This window comes from Crotalus tigris, unplaced genomic scaffold (genome assembly GCF_016545835.1).
Source record: "Crotalus tigris isolate CLP2741 ecotype Arizona unplaced genomic scaffold, ASM1654583v1 scf7180000017916.3911339, whole genome shotgun sequence".
NCBI lineage: Eukaryota > Metazoa > Chordata > Lepidosauria > Squamata > Viperidae > Crotalus > Crotalus tigris.
In genome coordinates, this window is record NW_024096718.1 from 2,698,253 (window position 1) to 2,721,490 (window position 23,238).

Sequence of the window (23,238 nt, forward strand, 5' to 3'; positions counted from 1 at the left end):
TGATCTTACCCCACCCCAAAAAACTTCTGAATGATCATTTTCATTATACTTTCAGTTCAGGCATAATAATCTATGAATCTGCCAGATGTGCAATCATGAAACATAGTTCAGATGTGCAGTATGAAACATAATTCGAGCCTTTCCAAGACTGTAGCTAACTTATTAAAAACCTACTACTAAGCAGCCATCACAACATAATATAAAACACAACACACACTAAATATAATAGTATAAGCTGTAATAGCAGCACTTCTTATCCAATTATGTCATTCTACCTTCTGGCATTAGATCCTAATTTTAAAATATAAACAACAATGAAAGTCTGCTATGAAAGTCTACAATAAAAGTCTAGGCAAACAATGAAGCGTCTGCTTCTACAATAGTTGCAACATGAGGAGGCAACTAACTTAAAAATTTATGGACTTAACTATATAATAGAAACTGCTAGAAGAGCAATCCAAAGATGATAGGAATGAAAAACTTTAGGGCAGCATGCTAACTATACCTAGACACAGTGATATTTTACCTTTTATGTCATACAACTTTTTCCTGTCTAGAAAAAAAAAAGATATTCCTGGAAAGAACAGTTATATTGTTTTGTAGATAAATAAAATGATTAAATCTTATAGTTGGCTTAAAAATGTTTTAAAATTAAAATTAAAATGCTTTCTTGGTAAAACAGTTTTTGTTCCATAATTGCAGGCAATTTTAAATTAACATAGTACATAAAGAAAATATTGGAGGCTAAATAAAGTCTACAAATTTACAAATTTATAGACTGAAATATAGTTTCAGGCCAAAATTAGAACACGTTTTTAAACTGGTACTGTGTAGAATTCTGGATTCTATAAAAAATCTACATTATGTAAAATAATATATATCATATCAAAACTGAATCCAAGGAATAGAAAGGACGAAACTATAAATTAGATAATTGTTCAAGTTTCCTGAAGATCTTTCTTGGGAATCGATGCTTTTAAATTTGTTTTTAATGAATGGGCTGGATCTAAGAGAAACAGTCGAGTTCATTGTTGATCTCAAATGAATGCTGTGTGCAAGATTAAATAACAATAACAATCATAATAATTGCAAACAGGTCCAAAAATTTCTCTTCGAACTAGGTCAATAGATTTCAAAGGCAAATGTAATGCAATGTAAGTAATGTATATTGGAATAAAAATATCAAATAACATTCATATGTTCGTTACTGAGATCTGAGCTGGCAGGGACATCTCTATGAAAATCTCAAGCCAGTATGCAGTCATTGTGACAACGGTCTTAACACCCTACTCCTATCCCTAACACTCGTCATTCTTGGTCACGTCATATCTGACCCAAAGAGTGTCAAAGCCTGTTATGTGTAATAATCTTTGAGCTGGCCTGATAATAAATTCTTTTCCCAGAGGATTCAGGATTTATTTTTAATAGTCAGTATAATTTTTTTTGTCTATATTAGATAGTATGCTGTTAGTAAGAGATAAGTTCATGACTTACAACAGAAGTCTTCATGGGGAGGACAAAAGAGTCAAATTAATGTTAATGTTTGTTAAGTTATGTTGTGTTTTTATTGTAAACCGCCCGGAGTCCTGCAGGAGTGGGGCGGTCTATAAATTTTAATTAATAAATAAATAAACAAATAAATAAATGCTGCTAGTAGCAGTGTCATGGTGTCACAATGCAAATCTCTTCTCTTTTTAATTTGTGTGCCCAGAAGGATCAGAGTTTGCAGCATGAAATCATTATACTGTTTTCATTATTCTTTGAAAAGCACAAGAGCCTGAGGACACCAAAGCCCCACAGAATCATCCAGTTCTTGTTGCTGCCATTTGAATTCCATGATGCAGCTTTCTTACCATAGGTCATGAACAGAAATTTGCAATATTTGCTTGCTAAACTGAAGAAATCAAATTTGAATGTTGTAAGCTCCCTTTCAAATATCTCTCAGATTTTACTTTTAAGCAGTCTTCAGCCTTTTACGCTGAAGTTATATTCAAATATATTATCAACTCAGAGAATTGCACATGTAAATGCACATGTTACACCAACCACTGCTTTCCAACTAATGGTTTAAAAAGTATTTTCTCCCTGTTTATGAAGAGTTTATTCTGCCCCAATGAATCTGTTAGGTGTTTAAATATTACTAGGTGTTAGTCTTTTTATTTTTATTGTACATGTATAAATTAGCCAAATTTTAAGACATAACCTAATAATATAATTCATCATATCTATAGTCCTGAAACCTGCAAACTATCACTAACAGTTGCAGTAACTAGATTAATAAATTGCTTTGGGAAACTGTGTTCCCTGAAGTGGTAGTCTTCTTCTCCTTTAGGGTTACTAAGTCACGGCTGCCAGCATGTACAGTATATTCAAACATGAACTCGCCTCAAGGAGCAGGTGCCAAAAATGATAAACTGTACAGATCAACAAGGCATAATATGACTAATTAATGTTGCCTGGCTTCAGAAGATACAATGCTTCCTTTGTTGAATTAAAGGTGCCAGCAATGTTTGAGGAATTTCTAACCAATTAATCTCTTTCTATTGTTCCATGGAAGATTATTGCCCAAGATATAAGTGGTATGTAAAGAGATTGATCTTAAAAGCTTGTGGAATGAATCCTATTCACAGAAGGTTTTTCATCATGTAAATTCCCTTGTGGCACCTAACCACAGTCCAAGATGAACAGTGAGATCAGCTTCATTAGGCAGGGATTCTTTGGTGTTAAAACTTGGTCAAATCACATGGCTCAAGTGTTTGTAGCTGACCTAACCAGAATTTTCACCTGGCTGTAATATATCTCACAAAGTGAAATAGAAACGATTTCACAATTTCTATCTTAAACAAGCCTTCCAACTGGTGAATTTTTAGCCAGGTGAAAATTCTAGGATGGCATCAATTGGAAGACTTGTTTAAGATAGAAGTTATGATATTATTTCTATTTCTAAATTTGGGTTCATATATTGATTCAAAAAGCCATTCAGTGAAGTAAAATCTCTCTCCTCTAATAAAATATTCTTCATCTGTTGGTTTTACAGAATTAATTAGGCCACAGCTTCTCATACATTGAGTACATTGACCTGCTAAAATGATAACATACTTTTATTAACTCACACACATCTCCACAAATTCATTGGGGCTAAGGGAATAAATCAACACTATTTACATTTACTAGTTACTTTGTAATTGATATATCCCTAGGATAATCAAACTTTGTAGTAGCTCAGCTGCCTACTGCACCCTTGCAAAGAAAAATCAGAAGCAATGCCTACAATAAACACTGATGGCACTCCCTTTTTGTCCAGGAACCTTAATCAGGTTAAAAAGATAGGGGACTTTTCCCTACTTGCTGGCTAATCCCTGGTAAAACTGGTAAAACTCCTAATTTCAACTATTGATTGATTGGCTTAATCATGTGGGGACTCGGTAGAGTTTCATTTGTCAGGTTGGAATACCAGTTTTCAGTTCAGGCTCATGTGATACCCCAAACAAGTTGGGATCTGCAGTTGTTTAATTTCCACGCTGCAGGAAGCATTGATTAATGCCAAGCTGGCATTTTCCCCCTTAAATTTTAAAGTGTCTAAGAGAAATGTGTGAGTGTATCAAATTCCAATGGCTTCCCATGTTTCAGTCATGAGGGATATCCTTCCATGGGCTTTTTAGTACCAGTTCTCAGGATAGTCACAAAGGATACAAAGGCAGAAATTGTTGAAGATATTTCCTTTCCCTGGAAGAACTGTTCCCCAACTTATTTGCCCACAAATGTGGTGGAAAATTTTGTTACATCATATTTCCTCATCTTTAGAAACAATAACATAAAGGTAAAGTCTTCCTTCATCCTGGTGACTACACTTGTTTCCTTTTTACTTCCCAGTCTAGTTTACAATTCTGAGATTTCCTGGTGGTTACCTATGCAAGCACTAATCATGTCCGATCATGCTTAGCTTTTTGAAAGCAGCTAAGAGTAGTAGCTGCTCCAATCTATCCACTACATTGTTTTATTTCTATGAAGAATGATAACAATCAGAGGTAATTTTTCTGGGTGATACTCTTTCACTTAGTTCTATTACAAGACCTTGTGATCTGGCATTTTAGCTCCTATAAAAGCTCCAGGAGTGTAGCCAAAATAATTTCTTTGACCTCATGGTGAACTTAAGAGGAAATGTTAACATTCTTTAAACTAATAACCATTAATAGTCTGGAATCCTGCACCTCTGACCTCACTCCCCCAACTCTTGTTCTCTGTTTGAAATGCAAATTGACTTCACACATTGCCATCCTGGGAAAAACTATTTGCACAATTCACGGAGGTCACTCATTAGCAGGGAACTGTGTGTGCCTTGCAAGATTAGCACTGTTTGGGTTTGTTTTGCAGACTCTGCAAATGGATGTAAACAAGTTGAATATCACATTGCTTCGGATTTTCCGCCAAGGAGTGGCTGCTGCTTTAGGACTCTTGCCGCAGCAAGTGCATATCAACCGACTGATTGTAAGTGGTTTAGTTTCATGCTTATTATTGCATAGTTTCACCTCCTGCAAATTAAACCAACCAGCCTGAACAAATAAATGGTTTTATATACCTGCTAACTGCAAAAGTAACAATACTGGACAAGAAGATTCTCTGGGATGTCTCATCCATGTGTAGTATCAGCCCAATGCAGAATGACAGCCTTTTCGCTGAAGGTTATGATAGTCTATAATCTACCACATTGATTCAGTGCAGTTCAACGGATATACAACTTTTCAGTTTAAGGGAGAGATACTGACTGGCGCAAAGTTGCCCATTTAGCTTCTTTTCTGGTTCTCCCCACTTCTAGTGTAGCTTCATAACCAGTACACCATATTAATGATAGACAGCTAGATAACTAGGCAGCTAGATAAATAGACATATATATCCCTATCTCCATTTCTGTAACAATATATTATACATATACATATGCCAACTATCTTCATTTTATTTGTATGTGCTTGTCATTGCTTATGGCAACAAGTTTCATTCATGTTCTGAATGCTACAAATCACAGCAGGCCTTCTAGGATAAGCTTTATTGTGACTGCTATTGGCTACCTATAATCTGAATAGAAAAAGCAACCACCCAGTATTATATGAAGCTAGATAATTGATCTACTGAATTTAATGTGATGATTAGTCATCCCTATGGGCATGCTTTCTTCCTTGCCTGATAAGGCCATGAATTGAGTCCAATACTAGAAGTGGACTTTTTTTCTTTCTTTCTAAGGGCTTATTCCTATATACAAATCTGCTGAGAAATAACAACTGAAGTAAAAATAACTGATAATAATGTCAAAAACAGATGAATTTTCTCTGCTGGCACATTACTTTTTAAAATTTTCTAGCAACCCTTTTCTTTCGCTTTCTCTTTATGATATCCCCTACTCTTCTTCACCTGTCTGCCAAAAAAAGAGCCAGATCACTCTTACTTGCCAGTTAAGGGGTATTGCAATTAGGCTGAGAAAATAGGTTGTCCACCCAAGTTTTATCCCTTCCCAAAGGCTTTCTGCAACAGTGATATTATCACTAATTAACCAACCTTGAAATATAGCATAAGTGAAAGGAAAGCCGTATATTTGAAATGCAATTTGGGATATTCAAAATATCAATTTGAATTTCTAGATAGTTAATTCTAATTCATCTCAAGAATTTGGACTTCATTAACTCATATGTTTATTCCTACAAAGTTTTTTTGAGCTATTCCTCTCTTATTTTATGTATTATTGCTAGGGCAAGCGGAACTGTGTTGAACTTTTTATATCTCCAGTCAGTAGTAAAGGAGTTTCTGATACTATCCCATCCAAAGAAGTGCTACGATCCCTTAATATCAACGTCCTACGCCAAGGATTAACCCAGTTTGGAATTACAGAGATAACCCCAGAGGTAAGCTATCATTAGTATAAAATGCTAATATGTTATCCATAGGTACTCCCTTTAAGACCTGTTATTATGTTGCAATCTCATATGATAAACAGTAAATAAATATCTTTCTAGTATTTTCTAGATTATAAATTCCTAAATTCATTGTGTATCTAATGTATCTGAGGGAACCAAGGTGTAACTAAATCAGTACATTAAAGGTTCTTACCCTTTAAATATGACTAATGCACAGCATATTGGAGCTTTGTTTTTATTCCATTTTATATTATTGAAGATAAAGCTTTATATTATATTGACAATAATTCTCAAATGTATGCCCAGAACCATATAATTACTTTTTTTCTTTTATGTTTTTATAAGTCAAAGAAAAATGTTTTGCAAGGCAAGCATGAGTCGGATAAACTCTGGAGTAAAGAAGGATTTTATGCTGTCATAGTCTTTCTCAGCATCTTTGTTGTTATTGTGACATGTCTGATGGTAAGTCTGTTAGTTTCCATTGTCACTGTTTTTGCCTTTCTGAAAAGCAAAACAAGCTTTACTGGTGCTGAAATTATTTGCTAAAAACAGTCCAGGCTTTTAATCACAAACAAAATTAATGCAAAATGAGGCATAAAGTGAATCTTAATCATTCATAGACCAAGTAATGTTTTCATTCAGATGACTTCAAAGGGGCACTTCCCACATTTTTTAAAAGGGTGAGTTCATTTATTGGCCCCCAGCCAAACACATGCTTATAATTGGCATTGTAAATACATGGTGCCTTTTAAAAAAAATAGTAATTGGAGGAAAGGCAAAGTAAAGCATGGACTGAATCCAGATTTTCCATTCTCCTATTGAACAACAAATTGATTTTTGGTGAACCACAGCAGCTGGATGGAAGAGGAGAAAAAAAAATCATATGTAGAATCCATTTTCACACCCAGTTATGCACTTAGCTCAGCATATCCTGATAAGCTTGTTTGGTCCTTAACTGGTTAATTTTTAAAAACACAAAGTGCTATAACATTTGTTTAGGCACTTGCTGCTAATTGCAATATGAAAAAAGACAAGACACCAACCTTGCTCTTTGGCACTTGCTTTCCTATGTCACATACAAGCATATAAGTCATGGCTTTTGCATTAGAATGTAATGATGCATTTTTTTATCAATTGTCCCATCTCCCATGCTTTCCTTCTTGAGGTATCTATGCATACTGTCAGGGAAAAAAATAGTGTGAAAGTCATTATAAATATGTATAGAATAATGACAATTATGACTAGTGCAATTTCCTGTTGTTTATATGCTGACTGATAAGATGGTTTCTAACGTTATGCTCTGACTGGTAAATCCTAATATATCAAACCAAATAATTGTTTCCCTATTAGTTGTTTATTTACACAATTTTTATTAGATTCCACATGGTTTTGTTTTTGTCAGCCGTAGTGTTCCAGGCTTATCATCTTATGTTTCCATCTGTTTTTCTGGGCTTAAGTAGTGATGGATCTCCTTTTTAAATTTTCAAATACTACTGCAGTGTCCACCTGTGAATAACACTTTTTCTCATTTAAATTAGCAGCTTCTTTCTTTTCTATTTCTTTAATGGTTAATGTATTGCTTCCTGTTCATTCCTGCTTAGCTGTTGCATGTTGGTTTACCCTTATATAATTTATTTATTATTATTTATTTATGAGACTTATATACCGCTTTAAGTGCAAGCACTCTCTAAGCGGTGTACACCAGTAAGCAATGTATATATATATTTACATTGCCCCCAACAATCTGGGTCCTCATTTTACCTACCCCGGAAGGATGGAAGGCTGAGTCAACCTTGAGCCGGTGAGATTTGAACCGCTGACCTGCTGAACACAGTCAGCTAAAGTGGCCTGCAGTACTGCACCCTAACTGCTGCGCCACCTCGGCTCTCTATGGTTGCTATTTTGTGCCTATTCAATTGCTATTATGTTCCTATTTATTGTTATTAACATAGTTTGATAATTCAGACAATTAGAAGTAAACAATTGCTCTGTTTATAAAGAGCAACCCAAAAAGTGAATTAGGTTGTACCTGTCACTTTCTCTCAGCTGGGAGCTTGAACCTGGATTCTTCCTCATCCATGCCTAATTTCTTAACTATTATATTTCTCTAGGTAATTAGGTTTTTTTCTTTTAGCCTTTTATTTAAAGAAGCACATTGTGCTTACTTTGCATTATTGAATTGATCTTATTTGTTTTGTTCTTTTTAAATTATTATTATAGGAAAGGACCTACTTATTGATTTCCTTTTATAGCCAGAGCTCTGTTTTCTTTTAATTTCATTTCAACATTTATTACTTCCTTTGCCAACAGTATATTTTGAAAAAGGGATTGATACAATGTAGCTTAACATTAGTCTATTTGCAATAGATGCTTATTCAATTATTTCCCAGTACAATTTTGTTGTCCTCCTGACAAAAGCAACCCAATAAATCCTATTGTGAAATTTTATGCTAGAAACCCAAGTTGCAGATAATACATACCAAACTATCTAATGAAATATTTAAGGAATCCATTCGATAAATGTTTTTTTTTATTATTGCTGATGCTCTCCATGCCTATTGGTTATTTATTGTATTAGTATCTAATCTTCTATCCAGTTCACTAATAACCCAACATGTGCTTTTTTCAGAATTTAAGATAAAAACAGCTATTTTCTCTGTTATGAACAGGTTTTATACCGAGTGAAAGAGAAAATACAATTTTCTGTGAGACAGGATAAGAACAAAAAACAGGAAATACACCTTTCTTCTGTCCCTCTGCAAAGAACTCCATCTGAATATAAGTCAGCAAACAGAATGGTCCAACCTGAACAGACCCATAAAGTACTAAATGTTGTAGTAGATCCCCATGGACAATGTATGACTGAGATCAAGCCTCCACTTTCTGCCAATCCATCACCTTTCAAAATGAAACCAGTGGGGCTACAAGAAAGGTAGGATGAAAGCCTGTTAGGGTTTATTATTCTCTCTCTGTAAGGCAGGGAAAGCAACTTGCCATACCTATGGGTCTGCAAATACCATCCATCTTCCTGATAAATCTCTGTGTCCCCTGTAACCTTTATTATTTTTAGGATTACATTTAGTAAAGAATATGGATTTGCATGTTGCTGAATCAAAGTGTTAACCTTAAGTATCATTTTTTTTTCTAAGAATGCCTCCAATTTCTGTAGGTGGTTTTAGAAAATAAAAAAGGTACTGGCTATATCTTGGTTTTTTATTTTATTTCCAAGACTGCCTTTCAATACAGAGAAGGCCAAAGCAATTTAGAGATGGTAAGGATAGTCTCAGAAAGCTAGTCACACCAACCACATGCTTCTGGTAAGGAGAAGTTTGCCCACAAAGGTGGTGTATATGCTTCCTAGGTGACCAAAGCCAAAGAAAGTTGCCTGTGTTATGGATACCGATTCGATGAGTATATCTTAAAGAATAGCTGAGATTGTTTTATTGCCTTGAAATATTTATAGTGCCTTAAGTGAGTAGGAGTATACAAGTAGTATAAATAGAATACACTATATAAAGGTTTGTGTGTTGTAGGAATTGTTTCCATTGTTTCACTAAAAGGCCCTGGTCTGAATATGTAATGTCAAGGACAGAAAACATTCATATCTAAATCAGTGAATATTGTAAGGTCTATTGTCCAGTAATGCTTAGCTTGGAGAGTTCAAATACATCCCCATAAGATTTATGCTGTAGCAAAGTAAGGCAGTGTTAGAAACTGATGCTAAGAGAGAAACTGATGCTAAGATTATCATTGTTTTCCCTGAATTAGCTTGTATCAGAAATATTTTGCTTCCTATGACTCACATTGAATGTTATTTCTTGATAAGCAGTGACATCTAGAGGAGAGAAAATATTGTCATCAAATTTCCTATTTCATTTATAATCTATAAGAATGGAAGATGCAGTTAACTTTCCCTTAAGTTCTCAGACAGAAATGTATGGATGTTACATTATGTCATTCCCTCACATACAAGGTTTTACATAATTTCTTTGGAATGGGAAGGGTGTTTTCAGGTACATTGACCATCAGGAAACAAGAAGTAAGTCGCTCTGAGCTCTGGTGCAGATTTATAAAAAAGAGTTTAAAGTGATAGTATGCATCCTGGTGTCAATTTAGCATTCTATTTAGGACAAATCATTGTTTGTGTTCACCTGGGAAGATATGTTTCTACAGTTTTTATTGGTATGCATTCATTTCATCCTACAGCAGATCAAAATCAGCTTTTCCACTCTTGTGCTCTCTAGAGCTCTGGAGTGACAGTCTCCAGAATTCCCAATTAACATCTCAACATATTTGGAGAGCACTAGATGGTCTACAAATGTTCCCTGAATAGCTCAGTAGCCTATCTATTTATCTTTTAATATTGCAGTGCATGTAAAAGTATTAGCACAGTATTTTCACAAACCAACTTATGGACAAGACCAATTAGGAAGGTCACTTTCCACTATATTTTCGCAATAAGAGAAATTGACTGTCTCATTATGAAAATAATAGTTAAGTGTCCTCCACTTTCCAAAGAACAAGAATGGACAAGAATGAAAGATGGAAAGTGGAAAGTATAGTTGTGTTTGTTACCTATTATATTTACTGGGAGCCTGTAGTGATCCAGATTCAAAAGGCAAAAAGATGGCTAGGAGTGTATACAATTGAATCCATTTCACCTGCCATTTCACCATTTGAAATCAAATGGTCCTTTTTGGGCCTATACAAAAAGGCCTCTCATTGTCTTTACATGCAATCATCCACAAGGCAAAAGATATCCACAGATTCCCATGATAGAAACATTTATTATGTGTTGAATTTAGTATGTTTTCTTCACCTCCATCTGCTTGTAGTTACAAATTTTGTTCATGGTTTTCTTATACTCCAACAAAAGGCTGGCTTCAGACCTCTTAACACATCAGAAAGAGGAAATAAAAGCAGTAAAAAATAAATAAATCAGAAAAGAGGAGGTACATCTCCATAAAGTAGTTTATTTCTCTAAATTTAAAATTAATCGCAGAAAGACCAGGTGATCTGTATACCTCTTGCTCATTTTGCTATTAAGATACTGTTGATGGGGATCTTCAAGATCCCTGTTCTCCTTAATTTTTAGTTGGCTTTGGACAGGAAAACCTTTAAATAGAAAACCTCTGCAAGACTTTTTTCTTAGAGATGTTAAAGTAGAAAATGGTGCTAATGAAATAGAAAACCAGATCTGTCCCTACATAGAGAGAAAATTATCTGTTAAGGATGTATTCAATTGTCATTTTCCACTGAGAAAATATCAACCAAACATCTCCATTACTCTCATTTATAAGCTGCTTGCTATCTGGACTTCATAGCAATAAACCACTGGAACCCAGCAAATCTGGGTTTCTGGGTATAGGATTCCAGCAGTGTTGGATACCCCAGATGGAAGTTTTCTATAAATAAAACAATTGGGCAAATTATTATGATGACTTCAGGAATAAACAAACATGCAAACAAACAAATAAGAATATACCATCCTCATCAAAGATAAATTATGGAGAGAAAAATAATTAATTTCTTAAAACATTAACAACCCTGATTTTGTTGTAACTGTAATGACAAAAGGATCATGCTGCTGCTGTGAGTGGAAGGATAACAAGCACGTAACTATATTTCATTCTGGAGTATTACAGTTAAAGGATGCTGTTTATCTTATTTCAACTCCCTCTAATTCCTTTGGCTCCATCCCTGTTAGGATTTTTCAGCTACAAGCTGACCTGGAAACAAAGAACTAAGATCCATATGTAGGCCCTGAATATTTAAATTTATCAAGAAAAAGTTCAAGTGACAGTACAAGAATTCAGACCAGAGCTTTCCACCTGAGCTATTTTTACAGCATGCTGATGACAATCTTCCCATTCAATCTGACACTTGATTCTCACAAACCTTCCTGTAAAGGTGTCAAGTTTCAGAAGGTGAAGACCTGTTTAGTCAAAAGTTACAGTATCTATAGAAAAGAGTTTGCTATGCCTAGAAAAGATGCTCCATGTTACTATTTAAAAGAAAAAAAAATCCAGGGAAATTTAACTGCAGCCAGCTTACTGGCCATTAGGCCTTAGGGGCAGAGAAGCTCATTCCAATTGCTCATCTAATTAAATTTAATCTTTTTATGTGTATAGCGTTACCCACTCAGAGGCTGCCAAAGCCCAGCCCCTCCCAGCCCTGCTCCCCTCCATCGCACTCTGCAGCTACCCTCTCAAGTTGTTAATAAAGTGTCTTTTCCAGCGGGAGCTCATGCGAAGTGAGGAGGTGGCAAATTCTTGTTGTCAATGGAGGGAGCTTTCAGGAACAAAGATGACCAGCCCCTAGCCCTGATAGTCAATGCATGGCATGTTTAACAGCCCCAGGCAGTCGTAGCAGCAATAGTCAATGATTTTACAGTGACCGTTTGGAAACAAGGAGGTGGAGAAAACCCCAGCTCCAGGCAGCAATGGAAACAGAAACGAAGGTAGTCAGCGCTCTGCAGTAACAACTCCCTACAATGTCTATAACTTGCACAAGTAACAGTAATAAAAGTTTGGATGGCCGTAAGTCTCCAAAGGAATAGCGACCAGCCTCTCCTTCTCTTCTGTCATCGCTCACAGTCTCAGGTCTCGTTGATGTCAAAAACCCTCCCCCTTTCCTTTATTGTTAAAAACTGAATTTAGCATCTCCAGCAACTTTCTCTCTCCTCACTCTCTCTCTTGCCTCTGCTCAGGATATCCCCCCCCCTGCGAAAGAAGCAACAAAATCCACCTTCTCACTCTCTCTCACTCTCTCCTTCCCTCTCCTTCTGAGAAAGGGATGAGCTAAAACCTCAAACCCCTCTTCAGCTTCACCTGGTCTCTCCCAACAACAGCAACAGCAACCAATCCCATCCCCTTTCTTTCCTCCTTTTTCTTTCCTTCCGCCTGATCCACGTCCGCCATGCCCAAACCCGGCAGCAGCTGTCCAAGCTTCCTTCTCCTTAGGAATTTATTTATTTATTTATTTATTTTCAAATATTTATATGCCGCCCAATCCCAAAGGACTCAGGGCGGCGTACAGAGTTAAAACAATCATAAAACAATAAAATAAAATAATACAGTCATACCGCGAGTCCGATCATATCCCGGCCCCCCGGGGACATCAGCCCCAGGCCTGCCGGAAGAGGAGAGTTTTAACGGCTTTCTTAAAGGCCGGCAGGGTGGGAGTAGTTCAAACCTCGGGGGGAAGTTGATTCCACCAGGTTGGAGCCACCACAGAAAAGGCCCTTCCCCGAGGGCCCGCCAGCCGACATTGTCTGGCCGACGGGGCCTGAAGGAGGCCCAATCTATCGGACCTCACCAGTCTCTGGGAGCTGTGCGGCAGAATGCGGTCTTGTAAGTAACCTGGCCCTATGCCATGAAGGGCTTTAAAGGTGATAACCAACACCTTGAATTGCGTCCAGAGACTCACAGGAAGCCAGTGCAGCTTGCCGAGGATAGGTGACACGTGGGCGTACCTTGGCGTGCCCACAATCGCTCTCGCGGCTGCGTTCTGAACCAACTGCAGCCTCCGAACGCTCTTCAAGGGTAGCCCCATGTAGAGCGCGTTACAGTAATCCAGTCTTGAGGTGACAAGGGCATGAGTGACTGTGAGTAAAGCCTCCCGGTCCAAATAAGGCCGCAACTGGTGCACTAGGCGAACCTGTGCAAAGGTCCCCCTGGCCACAGCCGATAGATGTTGTTCCAAATTTAGCTGTGAGTCCAGGAGGACACCCAAGTTGCATGCCTGCACTGAGGGAGGTAAATTTGCCCCCCCCAGGATTAATGATGGACCACACAGTTGGCCTTTGGGAGGCAAGACCCAGAGCCACTCGGTCTTGTCAGGGTTGAGTCTAAGCCTATTCACCCCCATCCAGACCCTCACATCTTCCAGTCACTGGCACATCACGTCGACTGCTTCACTGAAAGGACACGGGGTGGAGATATATAATTGGGTATCATCTGCGTACTGATGATACCTCACCCCGTGTCGCCGAATGATCTCACCCAGCGGTTTCATGTAGATGTTAAAAAGGAGGGGGGACAGGACCGAGCCCTGAGGCACCCCATGATCGAGGCGCCTAGGGGTTGATCTCTGTCCACCCGCCAACACCGACTGCGACCTGTCAGAGAGGTAGGAGGAGAATCACCGCAATATGGTGCTGCCCACCCCCACCTCTCCGAGACGACGCAGAAGGATACCATGGTCGATGGTATCGAAAGCCACCGAGAGGTCAAGAAGCACCAGGATAGAGGAATAACCCCTATCCCGGGCACGCCAGAGGTCATCGGTCAGTGCGACCAAAGCAGTCTCAGTGCTGTAGCTGGGCCTGAAACCAGATTAAAAAGGGTCCAGATAATTAGTTTCATCCAAGGATCGCAAGAGTTGAGACGCCACCACCTTCTCTACAACCTTCCCCACAAAGGGGAGGTTGGAGACGGGACGAAAGTTCTTCAAAACAGTTGGGTCCAGGGAAGGCTTCTTGAGGAGGGGCCTCACCACCGCTTCCTTTAAAGGTTGAGGGAAAGACCCCTCCATCAAGGAGGCATTGATTATCGCCTGGAGCCAGCCTCGTGTCACCTCCCTACTGGCGGAAACCAGCCAGGAGGGGCACGGGTCCAATAAACAGGTGGCGGCATTCATTGCCCTCATGGCCTTGTCCACTTCATCAGGGGTCACAGGCTCAAACTCGCTCCAGTTAACATGACTAAGACCAGCCCCTGGCAACTCAGCTGGCACTGCCCAGTCGGAGTCCAGGTCTCTCTGAATCTGAGCGATTTTGTCCGAAAGAAACTGAACAAACTCCTCAGCTCTCCCCTGCAAGGGTTCCTCCGCCTCCTCCACTTTAAGAAGGGAGCGGGTCACCCTAAACAAGGCGGCCGGGCAAGATTCTGCGGACGCAATAAGTGCAGAAAAGTGAACACGCTTTGCCGCCCTTATCGCCACTAAATAAGTGCTAAGATAGGCTCTTAATAGTGATCGGTCAGATTCAGAGTTACTGGCCCTCCAACGTCGCTCTAGACGTCTCTTATGGCGCTTCATCTCCCGGAGCTCCTCAGTAAACCAAGGCGCCCTCTGGGGACCACCACCACAGAGAGGTCGCAAAGACGCAATTCGATCCAGGGCCGCGGACGCCGCCTCATTCCAGGCTGCAACCAGGGACCCGGACGAGTTGTGGACAAGGGAGTCAGGTATTTCCCCAAGCTCCTCCTGGAACCGATCTGGGTCCATTAGGCGCCTGGGGCGGAACCACCTAGTCGGCTCCCTCTCCCTGCGATGGGGGAGTGATGCTCTGAAGTCCAGCCTCAATAGGAAATGATCTGTCCATGACAAGGGCGAGATCTCTATTCCCCTTAACTCCAGGTCATGTCTCCATTGCCCCGAGACAAACACAAGGTCGAGTGTGTGACCACCCCTATGAGTTGGATCCTGGATTACCTGGGTCAGGTCCATGGTTGCCATGGAAGCCATGAACTCTTGCGCCGCCTCTGAGCGATCGCCGAGTGATGGCAGGTTAAAGTCCCCCAGTACCATAAGTCTGGGGAACTCCACCGCCAACCCGGCTACTGACTCCAGCAACGCAGGCAGGGCTGTTGCAACGCAGCTGGGAGGTAGGTACTTCAGCAGCAAGCCCAACTGAACCCGTGAACCCAACTTCAATAGGAGGGACTCACACCCAACAATCTCCGGGGCAGGAATCCCACAAGGGCTCAAGGACTTCCGAGTGATGACTGCCACTCCCCCACCCCTGCCCTGATGTCGAGGCTGATGAAGCACCACAAACCCGTCTGGGCACATCTCCGAGAGGGAAACACCCCCTTCAGGGCCCAGCCAGGTTTCGGTTATACATGCCAGGTCCGCCCCGCTGTCCAATATTAAATCACGGACAAGGGGGGCTTTGCTGACAACGGACCTGGCATTAAGCAACAGCAGCCTACAATTAGGGCCCTGTACTCCCCTGTCACCAGTACTACAGGATGAGCCTTTTGAGGGGCCGGAACAAGGAATCGCTCTAACATAGCGAGTCCTCGTTCCTCAAAGATGGCCTGCCCCTCGACTCCCGCCATATCTGCCCATCCCAGTCATGACCGGGATGCTCCGACCTTCTCCCCTCCCCGGAGCACCCCCAACCTCACCAGCCTTCTCCCTTCCTGACCGGACTCGCTTTCCATACAGACCAAGCCCAAGGGTAAGTCCTGCCCCCCTCCTACTTTTGCTATTGCACTCAGCAGAGGGGGTACCAGGCTCCACCCCTGACTCCACCATTCTCATACCCCAAACACTCAATACACATTCACACTCAATTTATATACATAGAAAATAAAAATATTCACATTCATACGCCCTAAATACAATAATAAAATTTATACATAACAGGGCCACCATTCATCTACATGCATACTCACACCCCAACAAACATTCTCTAAAAAATAGTATTGCCCCTCTGCGTCCCAGGCTGGTCCAATGTGGCCGGCTAGGTGATCAATTAGGTACTTGTCTTGGGGCAGACCGTACTTGGCCTTATGCTCCTCAAAGAGCTGGGTCAACTTCTCCAAGTACCTCTTGTGCAGCTCATCAATGGCTTCTCCGGACATCCAACAATTTTGTAAAGTCAACCCCAGCCACGGCGGGACGGCTAGTCAAACTGGGGCTCCTTAAAGCTGAGTTGATTTCAATTGTTGGGATCGCAGCCGGGAGTGGAGAACGTAACAACACCTCTGAGCATGTACAGAGTAGATTTCTAAGCCACAAGCTCGCCTCTCCCACTCCTTTCACGATGTGGCACTTGATGACGGGCCCAAACTCCTGGAAGAGGATGCGCAGCTCGCCGCTGGTGCAGGTGACCGAGACGTTGCCCACAAAGGTCTTGACGGTGTGGGTGGGGCTCGGGTGGGAGAACTCCACGACCACACGGTGGCAGTGCAAGAGGTGCCCATTGAGCTTCTGGATGGCGCACTCGGCCGCCACCTCGTCGCACAGGTGGATGAAGGCGAACTGCTTCATGAGGGCCACCTTCACCACCACGCCCGGCACAGCCGCCTCGAAGAGGTCACGCAGCTCCACCCACGGTGCCCCCCCTGGGCACGCCGTCCACGAACACCTCCACCCCTGGCTCCCGCAAAGCCTTTCAGTCAGCCCCACTATACATTCCCCCCACCCAAGCAGTTTCTTTGATCCCCCAAAGAATAGCAAACTTTCTGCTAAGCATCTATATTATCTGGGAGTGAATCAACCTTCATTACACAGTAAGCATCACTCTCTCTCTCTATGCTATGGCCCGGGGCAACACATGTTAATATTTCCACCAGGTGTATCACCCGCCTTGGTCTCTGCAATTTAGGCTCAGCAATATCGCGGGCACCATCCCCTCATAATTCCCCATCGCTGGAAGTACCTGGACTAGCGGCTCCTCCTCTAATGCTGGTGATTGCGGGCCATGTGAAGTGACCCAGTCCATCTCTAACAGCTCCCCTAACTCTGTGATCTCCGGGGTCAATGACCCCCTCTGTTTCAATAATCCTCCAGGCTGATCCCCTACCTCAAATCTTTGAGGAGCCCTCTCACATTCGCAAGCTCTAGGCATGGGTTCCAAAATGTCAGGCCCCGGCTGTTCTAATTCCACCTCACTACCCATAATGGGGTATGTGATCCCAATATCCCCTGATGACCACAACCAACCTATAAAACTCTCTTCTTCTTCAGAGTCTTCTTTCCCTTCCTACAGACAGACCGGGTTTTGTCTTAGTTCCTAACCTTCTTCCCACTATATGGGGCTCAGTTGCGATGACTGGCTGGGTGATTCATACTGCCTTGTTCAAGGGCAATAAATGGTTCCAATGCCACACTTTCAAAGGCCCTGAACTTCCCTCTGGTTGTATCTGATACACTGGTAATCCCAGCAGCTTCTCATTAACAACATACAACTGGGGCCCCACCGATCTGCCAGTTTGTGCTTCCCAGAGGGACCCAAATTCCTTAATAGCACCCAATCACCAGACTGCAGGTTCTGAACTCTTACTTTCAAGTCATAGTTCCTCTTATTCTGCTGTTCCTGAACCCCTACAGCCTTTTCATAAGCCTCCTTCAAATTCTTCCTCAATCTATCTACATAGTTACGATGTGACCTAACTGAGGTCTCATCCATTGAGGTGCCAAAGACTATGTCTACCGGCAGACAGGCTTCCCTACCAAACATCAATCAATACAGGGAATACCCAATGGCATCATTCCTCGTCCTATTATATGCACAAAGGATAGTAGAAATATGTTGCGTCCAGTGTTGCTTTTGTTCTTCAGTGAGTATCCCCAACATATCCAAAAGAGTATGATTAACCCTCTCAGGCTGCGGATCTCCTTCTAGTTGATACGAGGTGATACGAGACTTCCGAATGCCCAGTAAGCCCAGTAGCTGCTTAACAAGCCTGCTTTCAAAATCTCTTCCTTGGTCGGAATGTATGCGCTGAGGCAGCCCATAATGTACAAAAACCTTCTCCACCAATACTTTGGCTACTGTAACAGCATGCTAATCTTTTGTCGGGAAGGCCTGAGCATAATGGGTAAAACAATCAGTCATGACCAATATGTTTCCTTGCCCACTTACATCCGATTCCAGGCAAAGAAAATCAATGCAAACCAAATCCAAGGGCCCATAACTTTGCAGATGGCCCATTGGTGCAGTCCTTGAAGGTAGGGTTTTCCTCTGAACACATCACAGGTAAGCTCTACAATAGTCCCCAACTTCCATCTTCATACAGGGCCAGTAAAATTGATCCATTACTAACTTAAAAGTCTTTTCTGGCCCCAAATGCCCATGCTCGTCATGTAGCACAATCAACACTGCTTCTCTGTGTTTCTCCAGAAGCAAAAGTTGCCACCTTTCTTCAGGTCCATCCGAAGGGCCCCTCCGATAAACCACTCCATCGCAAAGCTGTAAGCGATCCCACTCCTTATACAGCACTCGGGTTTCTCTTAGCGAATCGGCAAGTAGAACCTCCCGCTGACCACTTCTCAAAGCTCTTTCGACCAGGCCACAGAGGGTATCTTCCACCTGGTCCCTCCTCAGATCTTTCTTAGTCAGGGCAAACCTCCCCTCCCCTCTGACCTGAATGGGATTACAGTATAATTTGGGGACACCTGCAATAGTAACACCCACTGATTCAGCCCCAATTGCTCCCCTAGCTCGATGCTTGACCCCTCAGTACAGGAGGCAATTGTATCCACTTTCTGACACCTGCCCCTGAATCCCGGGGCCTCCTTGACAAAGCATCTGCATCCATGTTCCTCATCCCCAGTTGATATCTCAAACTGAACCTAAATGCAGAAAGGGCGGCCAACCATTGATGCCCCGTTTAGTGGTTGTGAGCAAGTATGTGAGTGGATTATTATCTGTCTTAACCTCGAATCCTGCCCCATACAAATAATCCTTCAACTTATTCACAACTGCCCACTTGAGTGCCAAAAATTCCAACTTATGAGTAGGATAATTCTTTTCCCCGAGGATTAAGCCCCTGCTGATATATGCAACGGGCTTCAACTGTTGATCATGTTTCTGATATAACCCCCCCCCACAAGGCCCTCCCAACTAGTGTCCACATGTAACTCATATGGTCAATTAGGGTTGGCATAAGCCAGGACTGGGGTGTTCGTAAGCCTTCACTTCAATTGGTCAAAAGCTTGCTCAAAATGTTCAGTCCATTCTGCCTGAATAGATACCTGAGACTTCCTGGGTCCCTTGGTTTTATGGATCAGAATCGAACAACCCATCGCTTCCTCTGCTTCTTCATTCTTTAGCAACTCATTGAGTGGGCGAGCTAACTTCGCAAACCCTTCCACAAACCTCTGATAATATGAACAAAAATCCCCCAAACAATCACAATTTGGCTACATTCTGGGGCCTGGGCCAAGAGACAACTGCCTCAAGTTTGGCGGGGTCCATTGTTTAACAACCCCAGGCAGTCATAGCAGCAATAGTCAATGATTTTACAGCGACTGTTTGGAAACAAGGGGGTGGGGAAAGCTTTTCAGCCAGCCCCGCTACATGTGCTTGCCATTTATGAGATCACAGTATATAGTCTTTATATCAATCATATTAACTTTTTCTAGCACAAATGGAAGAAATCCAGTCTTGAAAAGTATATATTGCAAGGCTATGTAAATATACTGTACACTGGACTACCTTCATGTAAATTATTTGTAACAAGCTTCTACAAGGATTAAAATGATCATCATTCAGCTATGGCATTTTAAAAAAAATATTTCTATGACAAAAATCAGGGCATTGACTCTTGATATCTACTGTCTTTAGAGTCTTTCCAGAATTCCTTTTTTTAATCAAGTGCAGCACGATGGTGTAGGTATTGCACTTGTGCTATATATACTATAATAATTATTAAACATTTCCTGTGTTTTAAATCCAGTATTCTGTTAAAAGTAACTGCTTGACATTAAGCATTGTGTTGCTCTTTGAATACTAAATAATGAAACTGAGCCAGTGTTTGTGGACGATAGCTTAGGCCTGAGACCCTAATACATGTACAGGAAAGGTTTTGGAATTTCCTGACTGAAATATACAGCTTTGCGTGGATTTAGAGGATAAATTTACTCTATTGTGTTGAGATGAATATGCTTTCTTGTGCTTAATATAACTCTTAGCTATTGCTTTCAGTGAAATGTCAATAACAACTGTTTTAAGGATAGGGTTATGATGATCCCTAAAAAGGTTTTTTTTGAGAACGGTATTTCAAAGTGTTTGTAGTGATTGTGTTTGCAGTTCCTCTTTTCCCCAACTACCAGACATAATTATTTAACCTAAATTATACTTAGTTTTATCTGTACCCAGAATAGCCAGCATTTTAGTTTATTCATAGTTAAGATGTTAAATTGCATTTTGCATAAATCCAAAATGATGGTTGCAAGGGTTCACACAAAACCGAAAGCCTGTAACTGTTGTTAGCGTATTTGCACTGGGATAGATAGCATGTGCTCATGAATCAGATTGCTTAGGCTAACATATCTTGCAAAGACAAGCACTGCAAGTGTTTCATTAAACCCAGGCATGCAGAGACAATGCCATCATGTTGTCACTTTTAACTACCCACTTTACCCCAAGGCAATGAAATGTTTAATGCCCACAGCCTGCAGATATAGGATTTTTCAAACAAGGGATAAGGATCCTTTCTCATAGTTGCAACCTGTATTTCTATTAGAAAGAATTATCAGTGATACAGTACCATTAAGACCATTCTATCTCTCCAATACATTATCACTTGTTGTTGTTATTATGCTCTATGGCAGTTTTTGCAAATATTTCTATCTTAACAAAAAGTAGCATTAAAAGCAGACGTGTAATTAAATTAATTTTAAAGGAGTCACCCACTTATGTAACACCCAGCATAGAACGAGACACAATGTTCCTGCCGGCCGTGCTCATAGTCCCCATTAGTTTTCCTGCCCTCCCTGTCTCTTTTTTAAATATTATTTTAAAATTATTTCAACTATCAAAAATGAAAGTTGGCTACAACTTTGGAGATGTGGAAATTTAGATGCAACTTATTTTCATATTTGGTGGACTTGTAAAGATATTAAAGCTTTTTGGATTAAGATTTGGTGGAATATTCAAAAGATTTTTAAGAAAAAGATAAAGTTTACTCCGCAATTATTTTTGTTGGGTATTATTGTAGATTTGGATGTTAAAGAAACTAATTTGAAGTTGAACCTTATAACTGCTGCAAGATTATTGGTGGGGCAATATTGGAAGAAAAACTTATTGCCTACTTTGGAAGAATGGAAACTTAAAGTGTCTAATTTAGCAGAAATGGCGAAAATCTCCGCCTATTTGAAGGATCATTCACAAGAAAGATATATTATGGTTTGGAGAAGATGGATTGATTATATTCAGAAGAAATATGAAGTTGAAAAATATTATCTTGCTTTTGAGTAGATTTTAGATAATTATTAATAGTTTTAATTATATTATTATTTTTGACTTAATTTGTTAATATTTGTACTGAGAAGGAGTTAAAATGTCTTATGGTTTTGATTGATAGTATAGTTGGTTTATGTTAGTTGGATTATATTTGTTTATTATTTTGTTTTACCCTGTAATCAGCTCTGGGAAGTGAGGGAGGGTGGAAGGGGTTGGGGGGGGTTATATTGTAATAAATTTATAAAACTCAAGTACTTCCTTGTTACTGTTGATTGTCAGCTGTAAATTACCAAAAAAAAAAAAAAAAAAAAAACAGCAGGTGAACTGTTTGACTAAAAGAGCTGATTACCAGATTACTTGCAGGAGAGGATTTTTTCTCTCAGCTTGTTTCATCTCTCATCAGATTTTCCCGGCCGCCATTTTAGGCTCCGCCCGATCACACACATTAAATTGACTGCTTTGTCCTAATTACAGCCTTTTCAGTCACGAAGTAACTTACTTTGGTGATTCTCCCTAAGTGGGGGGGGGGAATAGGAGTTCTAATTACATTCCTTTAGATCTTCATTCAGCTGCTTAATAGGCACCATCTCAGGTTGCCTAGTGGACATAGGGAAAATACCTTGAGTCTCTACTCCATTTTATCTGGTAATATTCCAGACTGTGACTTACCAGTACCTTTTAAATATCCAGTGCCAACAGATTGGATGGCTGCTTGCCTTGCCTGTTTTCCGCTGTCTGCATAGTGGTCGGCACTTACTGTCCTAGCCGTCACTAAGTGAGACACGAGGGTCAAAAAAAAATCAATTAAAATAAAACAGAATTAAATTAAACAAGATATATACTATATTCATGTATAGACTTATCTTTAATTTGATACCTTTTTGGCCAAATTGTCTCTATTACAGTGGGCCTGAAAAATTGAATGGGGAGGACAGCCCCTGAGTGTAGCACGGCTTATATCGCGTAGTGACTCCATGCTTAACGGTGGGCCAGACCTCACAGACCCTCGTGCAGGCCTGTACCACCCAGGTGGGCCGTGGCCTTCCTTTCTCCTGCAGACCAAGGGCTGATCTAGGGATCTCCTGGTGAAAACCTGCCCTTTCTTCTCCTGCAGAACAGGACTGATCCAGGGATCTCCTGGTGACAACCTGTCTTTTCTTCTACTGCAGTACAGGCCAGATCCAGGGATCTCCTGGTGAACACCTGTTGTTTATTTCCTATTGTTTATTTCAATATGGCGGATAACACCATTTCACAGGCTTCCACCTCCAGTGGAAATATAAAACGCAAGCCATCCAGTCTGGATACACCTGCAAAAGCCAAGGCCAAGGTCAAACGGACCTCTAAGGCCGATGACAAGCAAGCAGATAGCAGACATGGGGTGCTGGAGCGACAATTCTCCAAAGCCCA

At 40.8% G+C, this 23,238-nt stretch overlaps 1 protein-coding gene across 2 annotated transcripts in view; it reads left to right on the forward strand.

Annotated features, from left to right (window-relative positions):
* PTPRR (protein tyrosine phosphatase receptor type R) overlaps nt 1–23,238 on the forward strand; it is a 109,091-nt gene that overhangs the window by 48,813 nt on the left and 37,040 nt on the right. For both annotated transcript variants that reach the window (XM_039344480.1, XM_039344481.1), the window contains 4 exons: nt 4,375–4,488; nt 5,742–5,894; nt 6,252–6,368; nt 8,576–8,838. In XM_039344480.1, coding sequence (XP_039200414.1) covers nt 4,375–4,488; nt 5,742–5,894; nt 6,252–6,368; nt 8,576–8,838 — 647 coding nt within the window. The remainder of the gene's footprint in view (nt 1–4,374; nt 4,489–5,741; nt 5,895–6,251; nt 6,369–8,575; nt 8,839–23,238) is intronic.